We start from the raw sequence: 14,942 nt of genomic DNA, 5'->3' as shown, positions 1-14,942 counted from the left end.
AGACGTTTGCTCAGCAAGCAAGTAGACTCAATGGCACCTCAATTGACTAAATCCTCACCTCACTAGAGAAAGAAAATAAAAAAAAGGCTTCAGTTACATTTACCAATTCCAGGTTCCAAAAGACAGATAACAAAAGGTAAAATGAGATTTTCAATGCCCATTAATAGAAAACAAATAGTGAAATTGTTTTCTGTTTCATAATTTTGTTTTGTATGATTTCCATTTGAAAAAAAATACATAGAATAAATCAAGTTTTTATACCTAATGGCATAATTGAGAAATTTTACTTTAACCATGTCTTAAAACTTAAGTTTTTTTGATCTTTAGATTTGATAAACATTGTGCAAAGTAAGATGAGATTTATTACTGAGCTAGACACTTGGAAAAAACTTTGGCCTAAACAGTCACTGATATTTTCCTTTTAAAAACACTATTTATTTCTGAGAAAGGCATCTTTGTAGACTTTCTGCTTTTTATTTTGAATCTCACTTTCACTTAAAAATCAATTCACACCAGGTTCTCTTGTAGTATTGCATGAAATGTTATTAATATGAAACTCTCCTTCAACCCCGGCTTACCCTTAGGAATGTGCAGTTCATGTTTGGTCTTTTCACACCACCCTACTGGATGAATGTCAGGGGAACCTGCATTAGTCCAAAAATCGTAGCAGCTTAAGTAACCATCAAAATGAAGTCTTAGCCGATAACCACACACCTGAAAAATGGAATGTTCACAACAGTTCATTGAGTATCATGTATTTTAAGATATATAAAAATCAATTTTATATCAATGCCATCAGTATTTATAAATCAATCCTTCCATCCAAATATGTGTGTATACAAAATTCTGATAAATGACAAATTATGTACTTCAAGTGTGCTGTTATTTTTTCTTTAAAAAAAAAGAGAATTTTTTTTGCTCTGCTGTATATCTGGGGTCAATTTCAAGCTTATGAATTCAATACCTGTCAAGTATTCTTTTCAGAAATCCTATCTCCTGTCTGAATTGGATTCAAATCCCAAGACATTGTACACAAAGTACAAAGCAAACCCAAAATGTACACGGCCTTATTTCAACTCAAACTCAAAGTTTATTGGCAATAAAATAAAAGCACCCTCAAAAATGTGTACTCTAGAAATGATAGCAAAATACATACAATAAATTAAATAAATAGTGCTTTGAAGACTTATTATTAAATGCATTTAGTCAACTATAAAAATGAATTCCATAACTTTCATCAAATCTCATTACTATATATATTTTTCATAAAGTTCATGTATACGTAGCTAATTTATATGACTCAAAGTTTTCATGTGTGTTTCTCATTAAAGCGTGAATAAATATGGGGGCTGGAGCAATAGTACAGCAGGAAGGATGCATGTCTTGCATGCAGTCAACCTGGGTTGGATCCCCAGCATCCCTACCAGGAGTGATCCCTGAATGTAGAGGCAGGAGTAAGTTCTGAGCACTGCCAGGTGTGGCCACAAAACAAAATAAAATTTTTTTGAATAAATGACCTTTCTTTTTGTTCCAGTTTATGGGCCACATTTGGCCAAGTTCAGGAGTTGCTCTGGGCTTTGCACTCAGGAATTAGTTCTGGCAGTGCTCAGGGTCTATATAATGTGCTGGGGATGGAATCCAGAATGGCCACATGTAAGGAAAATGTCCTACCCAATTGCTGAGCTCATAAACGACACTTTTTAAACCAGTGAAATCAACTTTGATATAGTCATAATTCTTTTCAACCTCAGGTAAAAACTGTTTACCAGTTAAATTAAGACTAATTTCTAGTGAGGAAGGACTTAGAAAATTAATCGTCAGAAAAGAAAAAAATTCATTAAAAAATCATTTCACCCATCACTGGATAAAATTAATTCATGATGTGTTGAAACTAGTTTATAATGGAAAGAATTCAAAGTTTTTAATCTCTAGATAATTATTTCTGTCACTGAACAATTAGCCCAAGACATTTCAACATCTCTTACCTCAGCTACAGAAAGCACACAAAATACAGATGGATGTCGAGGGTCAATGCCTTCTAATCTCATTCCAATCTGAAAATGGTTTTCATGTTCCGGAAATGACTGGTCCTATGAAATTCCATGATTTTACATTATCCATTGAAGCATTCTTACCATTTGATATTAGAACTCTTAGAGTAGTTAGTCACATAATAAATAACTTACGTTCACATTTGGAAGTTCAGCAGTATAGTCAAAGAAATAAGGGCTCATATATTCCAGTTCTTAAAGATGACATTTGATCACTTAATTGTGCTTTGAAATAGTTTTCAGTATTATTATCTCATGAAATTCATTATTTCTGGTTCTATATTTGCTTAATGATTGGAATAAAGGACTTTAATATTTTGGAAGAAATTCTTTAATTTAATAATAATTTACTTTTAATTTTATGATTTTTCAATTTGCTTGCAAATGTAGTTAAATATATCAATAATTTTCTATACACTGGGCACATCAAGCTCATGAAATGCCTTACAAACTTAAATTCACTAGTACATTCTATTTTAAAACTTGCATTCTTCATATTTATATTTATAATACATTAGAATTGACTTTCTATAGTGAGGTAGAAACATTTTTGGTATAGAAAACAAAGTGTTTAAGAAATAACTTTTTCACAGTGCAAAAAAATAGTGCATACTTTTCATATATTTGCAACATTATTTTTGTTATATTATGTCTTTGCACATTTCTGGGTGTGTTTCTAGGCTTTCATTCTGTTTGTTGAAGCATTTGCTGACAACACATTATTTGTTTACAATGAATCTGATTAAGTCTTTAACATCTTGAGCTTCTAGGTAAGGATCTCATTTCCTCATCCTTAAATATTATTTTTTGTCATCCCAAAGTGATTTGAAAATGTTCACACAAAATTCAAAAATGTTTTATTATAAGCAGCTACCCTTTAATATTTGCTGTCATTGTAAATGCTATACTTTTCACAAATTTCTAATTTGTTGCTAATCATTAATTTTCCCAAATATTGGATTTGATTCCCATGGCCTTGCTGAATTATTATTCAATTTGAGTTGAGAGTTGCAAAAAGACTCAGCATTAGTAGCCAGTTTATTCTTAGTTGCATATATACTAAAGGAAAATGTCTGAAATCTAGTTCCATTACATCTAGAGCTGCTTTTCAATCACTAGTTGTATTGTTGTTTATTAGTGCATAGCATAATAATGCCTATTTGGGGGTGAAAATTCTTTTTAAAAATTTCAAAATAAAATTAAAGTTTAGGGTCAGAGAGATGGTAGTGGATAAGGTGACTGATAGCCTTGCATGCAACTGACGCAGTTCAATTTCTGGCACCACATATGTCCCCTAAGCACTACCAGATATGATTCCAGAGCACAGAGTCGGGAGTAATCCCTGAGAATCTCTGGATGTGGCACAAAAACAAACAAAATATTCAAAATGTAAAGAAAAAAATTTAGGGCGTGAGAGATAATGTATCAGGTAAGAAGCTATGCCTTGCATGTAGTCAGCCCAGGTTCAAAACTTGGCACCAATATGGCACCTTAAATACCGCCAGGAATAATCCCTGAGCACAGAACCTGGAATAAGTCCTGTGCACTTCTGGTATAGTCTGAAAACTGAAAAAAAAATGCAAGAACAACAACAACAAAAGAAACACTTAACTATAGCGAAGTTGCACTTGTTGCTAATATTCTACCTCACTCTAGCATTTGTTTGCTTTCATTCTCATGTCTCTTCATGTATAAAGATGCACACACATGCATGTACTTACACACACACATGCACATATATATACTACACATTTTTCCATGAGAGGAGTATGTTTGCCCTATGAATGGGAACACTGTCTTACATAGTAGCTGTTATGAATTTCAACATGTTTGTAATACACTATTCCTTTAGCTAATGCCCTATTCATTTTGCAATTTTTCCAAATTATCTAACAGTGCACTTATATTTTCCTTCTCCCAAAAAATAGTCAAAGTATAAAATTTTCCTCTTCCTGAACAGAATTTATTCAGATATTAAATTTAGTTGGCATATATCTTTACTTTATTTAATCTCAAACATTATCCATAGCATGCAGATTGTATGAAATTGACACCTAAAACATAACTAAACCTTTATCCTTCATCCATTAAAAAAAGTTCCCTTTTTTCTTAAAGTTTCTTTGATGCACCCTCATAATTAAGACTTAGGTGAAGCATTTTGCTCCAAGGGAACTAAATGGGTGACGATAGGTCCTCCCTTGGATATCACATCTGGAGACATCTGATGTCATATGTAATGCTGATTTTGATGACACAATCATTGTGTTAGCCAATTCCTTCACTACATAGCAACCTAAAAGATTCACAAATATAAGCTTTTTCAAATATGTGTGAATATATTAATATATATTGTAAAATATAAATCAGTGCATATATCCATCCCCTGGGCTGGAGCCATAGCACAGCGGGTAGGGTGTTTGCCTTGCCAGCAGCCAACATGGACAACCAATTCGATTCCTCTGCCCCTCTCAGAGAGCCCAGCAAGCTACCGGGAGTATCTCACCCTTTTGGCAAAGCCTGGCAAGCTACCCATAATGTATTTGATATGCCAAACACAGTAACAATTGTCACAATGGAGATATCACTGGGCCCGCTCGAGCAAATTGATGAACAACGGGAGGACAGTGACAGTGATATCCATCCCCAAAAGACTAGTCTGTTTTTTTTCTTTTATTTTGTACTTCACTTCCTTTCAATAAATGATTCATTCAAGTACTAAATCCAATAATATAATTATTATAGTTTCAGGACTATTTTATCCCTACAACTATAATAAGAAAACCTACAAAAGAAATTTGCAATTTTTTTGTTCTTCTCTGCCATCAACAAATGGGCACAGAAATAAAACTTATAATATACATGGATTCATTCTTTATTTCTTTTTATTCAGTGTGATTACAGTATTAATTTTAAATATAGTTAAGTTTATTTCTTTCAAGTTGATTTCAATTCTTAGTTATTCATTTCTATTTTAATATACAGAATATTGACACTTTCCAAAGCTTAAATCTATGTAAAGAAATTGCTTCCTCCCCATATCCTAGTCACCCTATCTCTACACCATCTCTTACAAATAATAAACCTTGCTGTTTTATAGTCTATCCTTTCTGAATTTCTTTTTTTATAAAGATAATCAACTACATACATACATATTTAAATAATTTCCCTTATTTCTATCACAAAACAGAATACAAGAGCTTCAGGGTTTTTTTGCACATGGCTTTTTATATGTCCTACTCTGCCCTGAAAAAATACTCCATGCAAAGTCACAGCAACTGCCCATTCTTTTATGCAAATGAATTATATTTCTATATATACAGGATCTGCAAATTTATCAATGCCCCTCTACACATAGTTGCTTGTATTTTTACATGAACATAAAATTGTTTGAAAATCTTGATGAACTAGTTCATAATATGTCATAAAATTTTTTTATGAATTTTAGAATCTTCTAAGGAAAACATAAAAGACGATATAGCTCAAACAAAATGGGTAGAATGAATAATTTCTCATGAGTTTTTATTTTATTTTATTTTATTTTATTTTGCTTTTGGGGTTACACCCAGTGGTGCACAGGGGTTACTTCTGGCACTGCACTTAGGAATTACCCCTGGCAGTGCTCAGGGGACCGAATAGGATGCTGGGAATCGAACTCCAGTCGGTTGCATGCAAGGCAAACGCCCTACCTGCTGTGCTATCACTCCAGCCCCAGGAATATTTATTTTTACAAAAATAAATGACATGTGTATTTAAATCTGCCAGTCTTCTCACATCCACTCTGTGGCCAAGAGGACATACTTAACAAGTTCTGTGTGACTATCTGCTGTTTACTGCTTCAAAATTTCTTATCTGAAAAGGACCACACATACACACATACGCACGCACATAGCACTAATAAAAATGCCAAGGGGAGAAAACACTGTAGCAGGAAGCTGTAGGCACTTACGCTACCTGCGAAGACTCAGGTCAGTGACAGTATCCACAAGTTCCAGTTCTCCCTGAGATATGCTAACCTTTCCACCTGAAGTGAGAAAGCATTGCTGGGCAATGGGGGAAGAAGTTGATAACCACAAAGACCACCTGAAGACGCAGGTGTTTTTTCCTAGCTTTGAAGTAATAGAGTTAAAAGTAACATTAACTTTGTTTTGCTTCTATAGGTCTGCTCCCCTAGGGTACCCAAAGGGAAACAAACTGTCATTCAGCGCCCAGTTTCTCAGATGTGAATCCTGCCTAGCCATGCAGGGATGTTTAATCAAGCTGTTTTCCCTGAAATCCTTGGTATCCTAAATCTCCTTTCACAATTTCTGCTACAATATCATTATATTAATAATGCTACAAGGAAATTTAAGGAGCTTAAAGAACTGAAAGGACATTCTCAGATTTTATCAGAACTGAAAGAAGCAAAAATGAGAATGAATAAGAAACAGCATTATGCTGAGCAAACTGTACTACCTTATCATACACGAGTGAATTCAGGATAATGGCAAGAATTCTCAGTCAAGATTTAGGCTAATCATCATTACCACTATCATCATTTCAAAATGGTCACTCGCGTGAAAATTTTAGAGAATAATACAATAGTGCAAGGGACACTAGATGGTTAAAACATACATAGCAGTCTTCAATGGGTTTCAAATTAAATATAAATATATACATATAAAGTATTCATAGTAGCAATGTGAAAGGCAACATCAGTGAGAAATTACACTGCTTTCCCTGGTTTCTTTTCTGTGTAGTTTATTCATAGAAGATTTATTTTATTTGTAAAAGTCATGTTTTATGCCTATACTTTATAGCTGACCTTATAAAGTTGTTTTATAATTTTAAAGAAAGGGGAATTGCAACCACACATTTAAGACAAACATTAAGTCCATTACATTTGGTCATTAAAAAAAAAAATCAAGAGTTTGTAGATCTGAAAAAGAAAACTTTACCATGCTAATCAGGTCAAACCCGGAGAAGTGAAGAGACATTCTCAAGGTGCCACTGCTGGTTCAGCAGTAATGCCTCTTCTCTGCTGCAGCACTGGGGACTTTTGTGACAACAAAAGCAAATCAAGGCTGGAAGGCACTGAAAGCCTCGCAGACTTTTCCGGAAGCTCCTTGCAGTCATGGGTGCAGAAGTTCTTTTGTTTTGTCATTTTTGCTTCCCAGAACAGTTGCAAATGAATGCTTCGTAATACAAAATGGATTACTTCTATGGTTAATGATGGAAAAGTATTCTTTGAAAGCAAAAGCCTCAGAGGAAAATCATATTAAAAACGTATTACTTTAAAATAAAATAAAACGAGTCTTGGGGCCAGGGAAGTAGGAAAGCCAGGACAGGGTATTTAGACACTGACTGGCTCTACACCTTGTCAACCCTGATTTTAGTCCTCCAGCGCCATTTTTGGTCACGGCAGTACCACTAAAAATGACTCCTGAACTAAAGCCAGAAGTAAGCCCCAAGCACTGCCCCATGTGCCCTCCATACAAAATCATCATCATCATCATCATCATCATCATCATCATCATCATCACCACAATCATCACCATCATCACCATCGACTTCACCATCATCATCATCATCATCATCATCATCATCATCACCATCATCATCATCACCATTATCCTAAATATTAAGGTCGCAAAACACAAACAAAAATACCATAGGTAATGAAAAGGTTATTCACAAAATTTCTGTATGAACAACACATAAAAGCACATATTCTCACATTTTTTTTTGCCAGCAGATATTTTCTCTATGGATAGAAGTCACAAACATTCAGTGTGAATACCTCTTGGGTTTGATAGGATGTGTGTGAAACTGCAAGATTTACAGTACCACAGAGAGATTATGCTCAGTGTGAGAATTATAAAAACTGCAGAACGGGGTTGGCCTCAGCCCAAAGAGAAGGGTGTCAGCATGCTAAGTAGAAGGCTATCTCTGTGTCTGTAGAACTATGTTTCATTCACAGGCAAAAGTATCAATCTGACAATATTTTTCTGATCTTAGAATAAAATGAAGTGGGGGTCGGGTGGGGGAAACAGAGCATAGAGTGGAATCATGGCCATTAGGGTACATGCTTTACTTAGCAATGCAAAGGGCTGGCTAAACCCTCATATGATAACTGTTATAAGAAAACATGTCCATGGGACTTTCATATTTCAAAAATAAAAATAAAATTCATAAGCACCAAAGAGCATGGCAATAAATACAGTTTTCTGTTTAAACGGTTCATCTCAGTAACAACTTTAAAATCACAATTGTCTTGACATGTATCTTCAGGAGTGAAAAATCACAATTTTTAGACAAAAGGTAGGATATTAGGAAGTCTAAAAGTAAAGTTATATACATCACTTGGCCACAGTAAGGAGTTATCTTGTGATTCTCAGCTATTGGTTGAAAATAAATCTGCCATGTTCTGAGTGTGATATTGCTGTTGCCTTAATATTTCACGAAGCAAATGGAGTCTGAATTTATTTTTATCTAAATTATCTAAGATAACTCATATTCATGAACCATCAAACATCTGTTATGATAGCTAACAGCATGCATTTGTTCAAAATACCTTTATTATTAGTCGATATGACAAAAAACAGTAACAAGTCTCACAATGGAGACGTTGCTGGTGCCCACTCAAGCAAATCGATCAACAACGATGAACATGATAAATCGATGAACATGACAGAGCTACAGTGCTACAGTACTACATTTATTATTGAGTATAAATGAAATATGAGGCATGAGAAGCAATGACTGGATTAAATAGCCTTTATCAAGTCTTATTACAGATAACCTGTGATCGAAGAACTCATGCAGCACTTAGCTCTGTTACAGGGGCTGCACACTGTTGGACACTGTTACAGGCATTCTTTCATGAATTCATTTTTTCAAAAAATTGTTATTATTTCACAGTATTATGGGTTTAGCATAAGAGCTCAATGCTCAGCATACTCACCACCAAGTCATTCCTCTACTTTTCCTTCCTATTTCCCTCCTCTTTTCCTAAAATAGTCATTGTTTTCCATGGTACTAGGAAATAGTTTTGTTGATTTATGTCTCTTCATTTTTCTAAGCACCTTTGTAATTTTATTAAAACTTTATAGGTATTATTTTATAGATGAGGAAATCAGGACAGGAACATTTCTGTCACGTGCTCGAGACTGTCTGTCTAGTCTACTTTAGTTATGTGTTACCAGCCACAATATTAGGTAATTCTGGAACCCTATAATTAACATTATGCGACTCACTAAAGATCACATGATGTTTAATCTTCTGTTTTCTAATAAAATGTTTTGGTTTTAAAAATAGCTAGGCCTAGAAAGAGAGCACAGGAATAAATGCACTTTTCTTGCATGTGGTCATCTCTGGTTTGACCCCAGACACCAATATATGGTCCCCCAAGCATGGCCAGGAGTGACTCCTGAGTACTCAGAGCCAGAAGAAATCCCTGAATAACAATAAGCGTGGTTAGTTTTTTCAAACTAACAAAATAACAAGATTAAAAATAAAGAAAATGATTAAAGATAATTTCTTTTCCTGTACATTTGTGGTGGGAATCCCACCCATTGGAACTTGAAGGCCCCCTCGTGGTGCTGGAGAACTCTGTGGTGCTGGGGAGCTAACTCAGAGACCAGGAATGCACAGCAGTCACTTGAACGTTTGAGATACATCTGATTTTAATGAGAATGTCACTATACACCCATAATTTTGAACTTGCCATGTGCCAACTACAACACCAAGCTCAGTTTATTGAAGGACAATGGCCAAAGCTAGGAATGGCAGGCAAAAGTCAGATTCGTACAAATTTGGGAGGTAAAATAAACAGCGTCTCATGACTGGCTATAACGCAGAGGATGAGAAAGAAAGGAAGATTAAGGTGACACCCAGGCTTCCATCTTAGAAGTTCCAGAGTTTCCATAAAGTGGTAATTCTTACCTTTACAATGTTACCAATGTCTACTGTTATCTTTAAATACTCTTACGAAATTCCACACATACTTTTCAATTCCAACATTATAGTTTATTATATTACCTTCAATGTTCTCTCACACAGGTAGCTTGCAATAAAATTTTTCACCAGAAATGTTCACTCACTGAAAAATTACAGCAGACTATATGATTATGAAACTCACCCTTGACTTTTCCTCAAGAAGTCAAGATTTCTCATTGGTGCTTACAGGGAAACTTACCAAGAATATAAAAACTCCTGATTTTTCTCAATGTGAAAACAGAGAAAATGGAGAACTTGAAAACATATGTATACACATACATAGACACATTTTGCCTATTCTATTCCTTAATGTACATATTTGATTGGGAGGGGGCTGTTTCTCTTTTTTGGACCACACTTGGTACTACTCAGAACTTACTCCAGGACTTACTCCTGTTCTTTGCTCAGGGATCACTCCTGGTGGTGTTCTGGGGACCTTATGGGATGCCAAGAATAGAACCCAGGTTGACAGCATGCAAAACAAGTGTTTACCCCCCCACACACACTGTACTGTAGTTCTGCCCCGATGTATCTGTTTTTAGTGGCGAAGGAAGGAAGCGGTTTATGATGCCATCAGAGATTCCAGAAACTTTTGAATTTTATATAAAACTTTCTATACAAATGGATATAAGCACTTTCCTAAAAAGATTAACAATAGCTTTCATTTAGATGTTCAAAAGGACCTAAGACCTAAAAAAAGATAAAAGAGTCACATGGTTGTCCTTTAAGGGAATCTGTCATTAATCAATCCACTATCTAAATAACACATTTAGGAGACTTCAATAAGCAGAACACAGCAGTTCATTGCAGCTGTTCATCATGGATGGTGAGGCAGCAAGGCATGCTTCAAATTCTGCCTTTTTTCAAAGTGAAGCCCTTTTTTGCCATCTATTTGTTAGGCTAATGGGGAAAAATCATCACCTACATAATTAAACATGACTGGCTGGGAAGCTCCGGTTAAGATGGCAGTGAAGGATGGCTGGTTGTGTATTTTTAAACTCTCATTTCAGACTACTTCCTTGTTATTTTGAATGTCTTTTTTATCTTTTTCATGGGTTAATTCTGAGTCTCAAATTACTGCCAAGATTATAGTAAGAGGCATTCTGCAAATAGAGAACAAAGGATTCACTTCATGGCACAACATAAGTATACTTTAAGAAATTTGTGAATGTAATTCCTGCTCATTTTTCCCTGAATCTATTCTACTTACATTCTCAGAGGCAAAAATTCCTCAGGACTTAATGACCTACTATTAATAAAATATGGTATGATTAGCAACATATATATGTATGCACATATATATGTACATTTTTACCTTATAAAATCAATGGTAGGTTTCATAAATCATATATAATCATACCCAAATGACATATATGTATATATATACATATATATGTGTGTGCGTGTATCAGTCATTCTACCCTAACCACTAACTGAATTAAAGTCTCAGAAACAAAAGGAAATAAGATATCAGAGTGAATAAAATATTCTTGAATTTAGGCATTTTTAGACCATCAAAGAAAAAGATCCCATGCAGTCTAAAGAACTTCATAGAGAGAACTTTTTAAATAACTTCAAAGTTGTCTGATAATTCATTGGCCATTACTAAGTGGATTTCACACCCTTAGTCTAGTGTAGAACTCAATGATTCACCTATTTCCCCAAAATGGCTAAACCCTCCGGGGTGGGGGTGGGAACAAGAATACTTCTAGTATGAATTTCTTTTAATTTAAAGTACAAGAAACATGGAAACTATCCTTCATTCTGAATAGCACTATTTTCTCCCTTAATTTCTCCTCTCTCAGAACATAACATTTTGTTTCCAGCTGGAACTGGCGATAAGAAGCCTTTAAAGGGTCTTCAAGCCCCTCCAAGAATAAAAAAGAAGCCCCAAGATGATTATCAGGCTCGATACATCAGATCTGTTCAACTCTAAGAATTTCCCGGGTACTCTGAATCACATGATTTCAAAGAAGTGGATGCCAAAAATAGGAAATTTATCTGAGCCACAAGTTCAGGATGTACCTTCATTTTGTTTTATTTTTGTTTTTCTTTTTCTCCAGAACCTAAAGCTTCAAACACTGTAAGAAATGAACATGAATGGGAATCCACTGTGTTCTGTGGAATCCCAGCAATTACTCAGTTCAGCTGGCTTCGCAGTGTAAGGCCACAGTTTAGTTTAAAACTTACTTCTTCCTTTGCCCTCCATTAAACAAATATACAGCCACACAGCTTTTTAAAAAAAATTTCTAGGAGAATTTATAGAAACCAGTGAAGTTATCTTAAAATTGGGGCTAAAAAACACAAACAAAAGACAAAAACAAATTAAAAAGTGAATATTTCAGGCAAATATAAAGAGCACATGGATCTACAGGTAGACACAATGGTTTGATTCTAAGCCTATCAAAATTTATGATATAATGAGGCATTTCACTACAGCTTGCAGCTGTAAACTGAAAGAAATGTCTGCTCACTGAGTGGCTCATAATTGATATTTTAAGTATTCTCTAAGATAGATCTTTACATTAAGACAAGGTAATGAATTCAGGAACCAAGTTGGAAAATTTTTCGCATAACAAATAAACTGCCATTTTACTAAACTATTGTGCCTGAAAAATCTAGGTATCTCAGAGTTTTATAAAAGCCTATAATACAATTTTTCATACCGACAACTTCCTATGTCTGTGGCACTTAATACAAATCAAGACTTTTTCAAAAGCAAGATAGACATACTTTCACATGTCTGACTGAAAAGTTTCTAGAGGTATGTTCTTAAATAAAATTTAGGTCTGGGATTAGAAGTTAAAGTTTAAGAGTATTTACAGTGTTCCTTTCCTTGGAGTTTAAAAGAGGAGAGAGAGAGAGAGAGAGAGAGAGCGCACAGAAATATTTCCTATAAATTTACAGCATATTTCGTATCTACAACAGCAGGAAGTTTAGCCAGGAAGGTGCCTTTCTCCTTCAAATACTTCAGTCCCTGTCATCCTACAGATGTCTATACTGTCCTTACCATAAATCAAAATATTCCTTTCCAAAATAATAATAGATTTTAAGTGGGGAAGCAGATGGAGTATGACACAAGAACATGGAGTACAAAGTGTCCAAAATTTTAACATCACTGAAGCAGAGGGAGTAGACATAACAAAATCTATGTAACCGCGCTGCCTTGCTTGAGGAATCAAATAGATTCCAATAAGGAAATATTGGAATAATTTAATTAATTTAATCATGAACATCAGTAAATCATCAACTATGAAAGCAGAGGAATATGAGAGTTAGTGTTTTGAAGCATCAATATATGCTGGTAATAAGAGGTGAAATGAGGGGCTGCTTTCAGAATGGATGTGAGCTCTGAAGTACAGAGGTAAGCAGGGAGCCACTCTTGGGAAAGGCCTTAACACAGAATCATCTTTCGAACAGGAGAGTTCCAGACTGCAGGGACAGGGCTAAATTTGTGTCTAGACGTGAAATCTGGGCGGCTCCTTCTATAGGAGAAGTTTCTGGTGGAAATAAAAGCTGCAAGAGCAAAAATAGTTGGAAAAATCAGGAAAAGAGAAGATGCACTCTCGTCTTAGGAGACTTGGCGAGAATAAGGAGATATGGAAGAGGAAGATGCAGGTCGAGGTGCAGTGATTTTTTTCTTTCCTTGAAGATCTTCTAGATGTAACTATAATTGTATTTTAAAGAGAAGATTTAAGAAACTAGTTAACTTAGAAGTAGAATATGAGATCATTGATGGAAATCAGTACTCCAGAAGAGCAGAAATCTAGAGGATCAAAGAACAGACAGAAGATGAATGAGAGGAAGCTGAGGGCCCTTCCTTCTCACAGCACAAGATGACAAAGTTAAGAGTAATAAGGAGAGGGATGGGAGGCAGTTTGAGTCCTTACAATAACCATTAAGGGGAGTCTCCCACTACTTTCTGCCCAGAGAAAAGGTGCCTGAGGGACCTGCTGGGACATGGGGAAACTCAGTCTACACCAGGAGAGCTGAGCACTGTGAGAACTGACGATATCATGAGTTTTCAGGGTCCCCAATTTGCAAGGATGAATGGTTTGCTTCTGTAGTGCTCAGGATCTTTGGTACAGAAGATGGATGGCCACTGTGATTCAATCCCACCTGGGGTGTTAATAGGGAAATCCAGGGAAAAGAAAAGGGAACCAAAGATCCAGGCAGGCAAATGATTGACTTGATAGAATAAGAAAGTCCAAACTGGCTGTCAAAAGATGGAAAGACATAGGGAGGAAAAGGAAAACTTCAACAACAAGTGGCCATTAAAATAAAAATTGAAACTGTGAGAATGAATGAAGAGAGATCTGAATAAGATCGTGGACAAGGTCAGATGGATAGACTAGCAGCTCAGCACAGCAGAGGAGAATTAACTGTGACATGCACAAGAGTGACCTTGGAGAAGACAGACTGGACAGAGGAGTTCAGGTTCTGAGAAGGGGCACTCTGCACCAAGGTGCTGCATAACCCTCTTGCGGACAAGGAATGTCCAAGGATGGAGATACAAATTGGTGTCAGAGTAGGGTACAAGGTAAAGGGAGTTGTGTGTGCAGATCAGACAGATGCATGCCTGCAGATGTACACACACATATACATACACATGTACACACACAAAATCTAATGAAATAAAAAGATGGGGACAAAAAATGACAAAATGACACAAACCTCAAAGGAAAGAGGAATGGGAGAGCTCTGGAAGGATAAAGATGAGTGGCAGGGAGCTGAAGAATGCCACATCTGCTCCAAAGGACAGAGACGTGGGTGTGGCAGAGGAACTGTGGGGAATGGAGAGGGTACACAAATTTCTTGGGCAGAGAAAGAAGCAGCCAATATGTTGTATTTGAAAAATGATTCATTTTTTCACCACAGGCAGGGACTGAGAGATCAGAAGAAAACAAAATCAAGTCG

At 35.7% G+C, this 14,942-nt stretch overlaps 1 protein-coding gene across 1 annotated transcript in view; it reads right to left on the bottom strand.

Moving 5' to 3' along the window:
- Positions 1 to 14,942, bottom strand: part of L3MBTL4 (L3MBTL histone methyl-lysine binding protein 4) — a 328,160-nt gene that overhangs the window by 303,184 nt on the left and 10,034 nt on the right. Inside the window, exons 3-4 of the mRNA XM_056138437.1 lie at positions 1,986 to 2,090; positions 579 to 714 (exon numbers count right to left, since the gene is read on the bottom strand). Of these exons, the coding sequence (XP_055994412.1) occupies positions 579 to 714; positions 1,986 to 2,090 (241 nt within the window). The remainder of the gene's footprint in view (positions 1 to 578; positions 715 to 1,985; positions 2,091 to 14,942) is intronic.

Source organism: Sorex fumeus, unplaced genomic scaffold (genome assembly GCF_029834395.1).
Source record: "Sorex fumeus unplaced genomic scaffold, SorFum_2.1 ptg000128l, whole genome shotgun sequence".
NCBI classification, from domain to species: domain Eukaryota; kingdom Metazoa; phylum Chordata; class Mammalia; order Eulipotyphla; family Soricidae; genus Sorex; species Sorex fumeus.
This window is presented reverse-complemented; position numbering and strand designations above follow the sequence as displayed.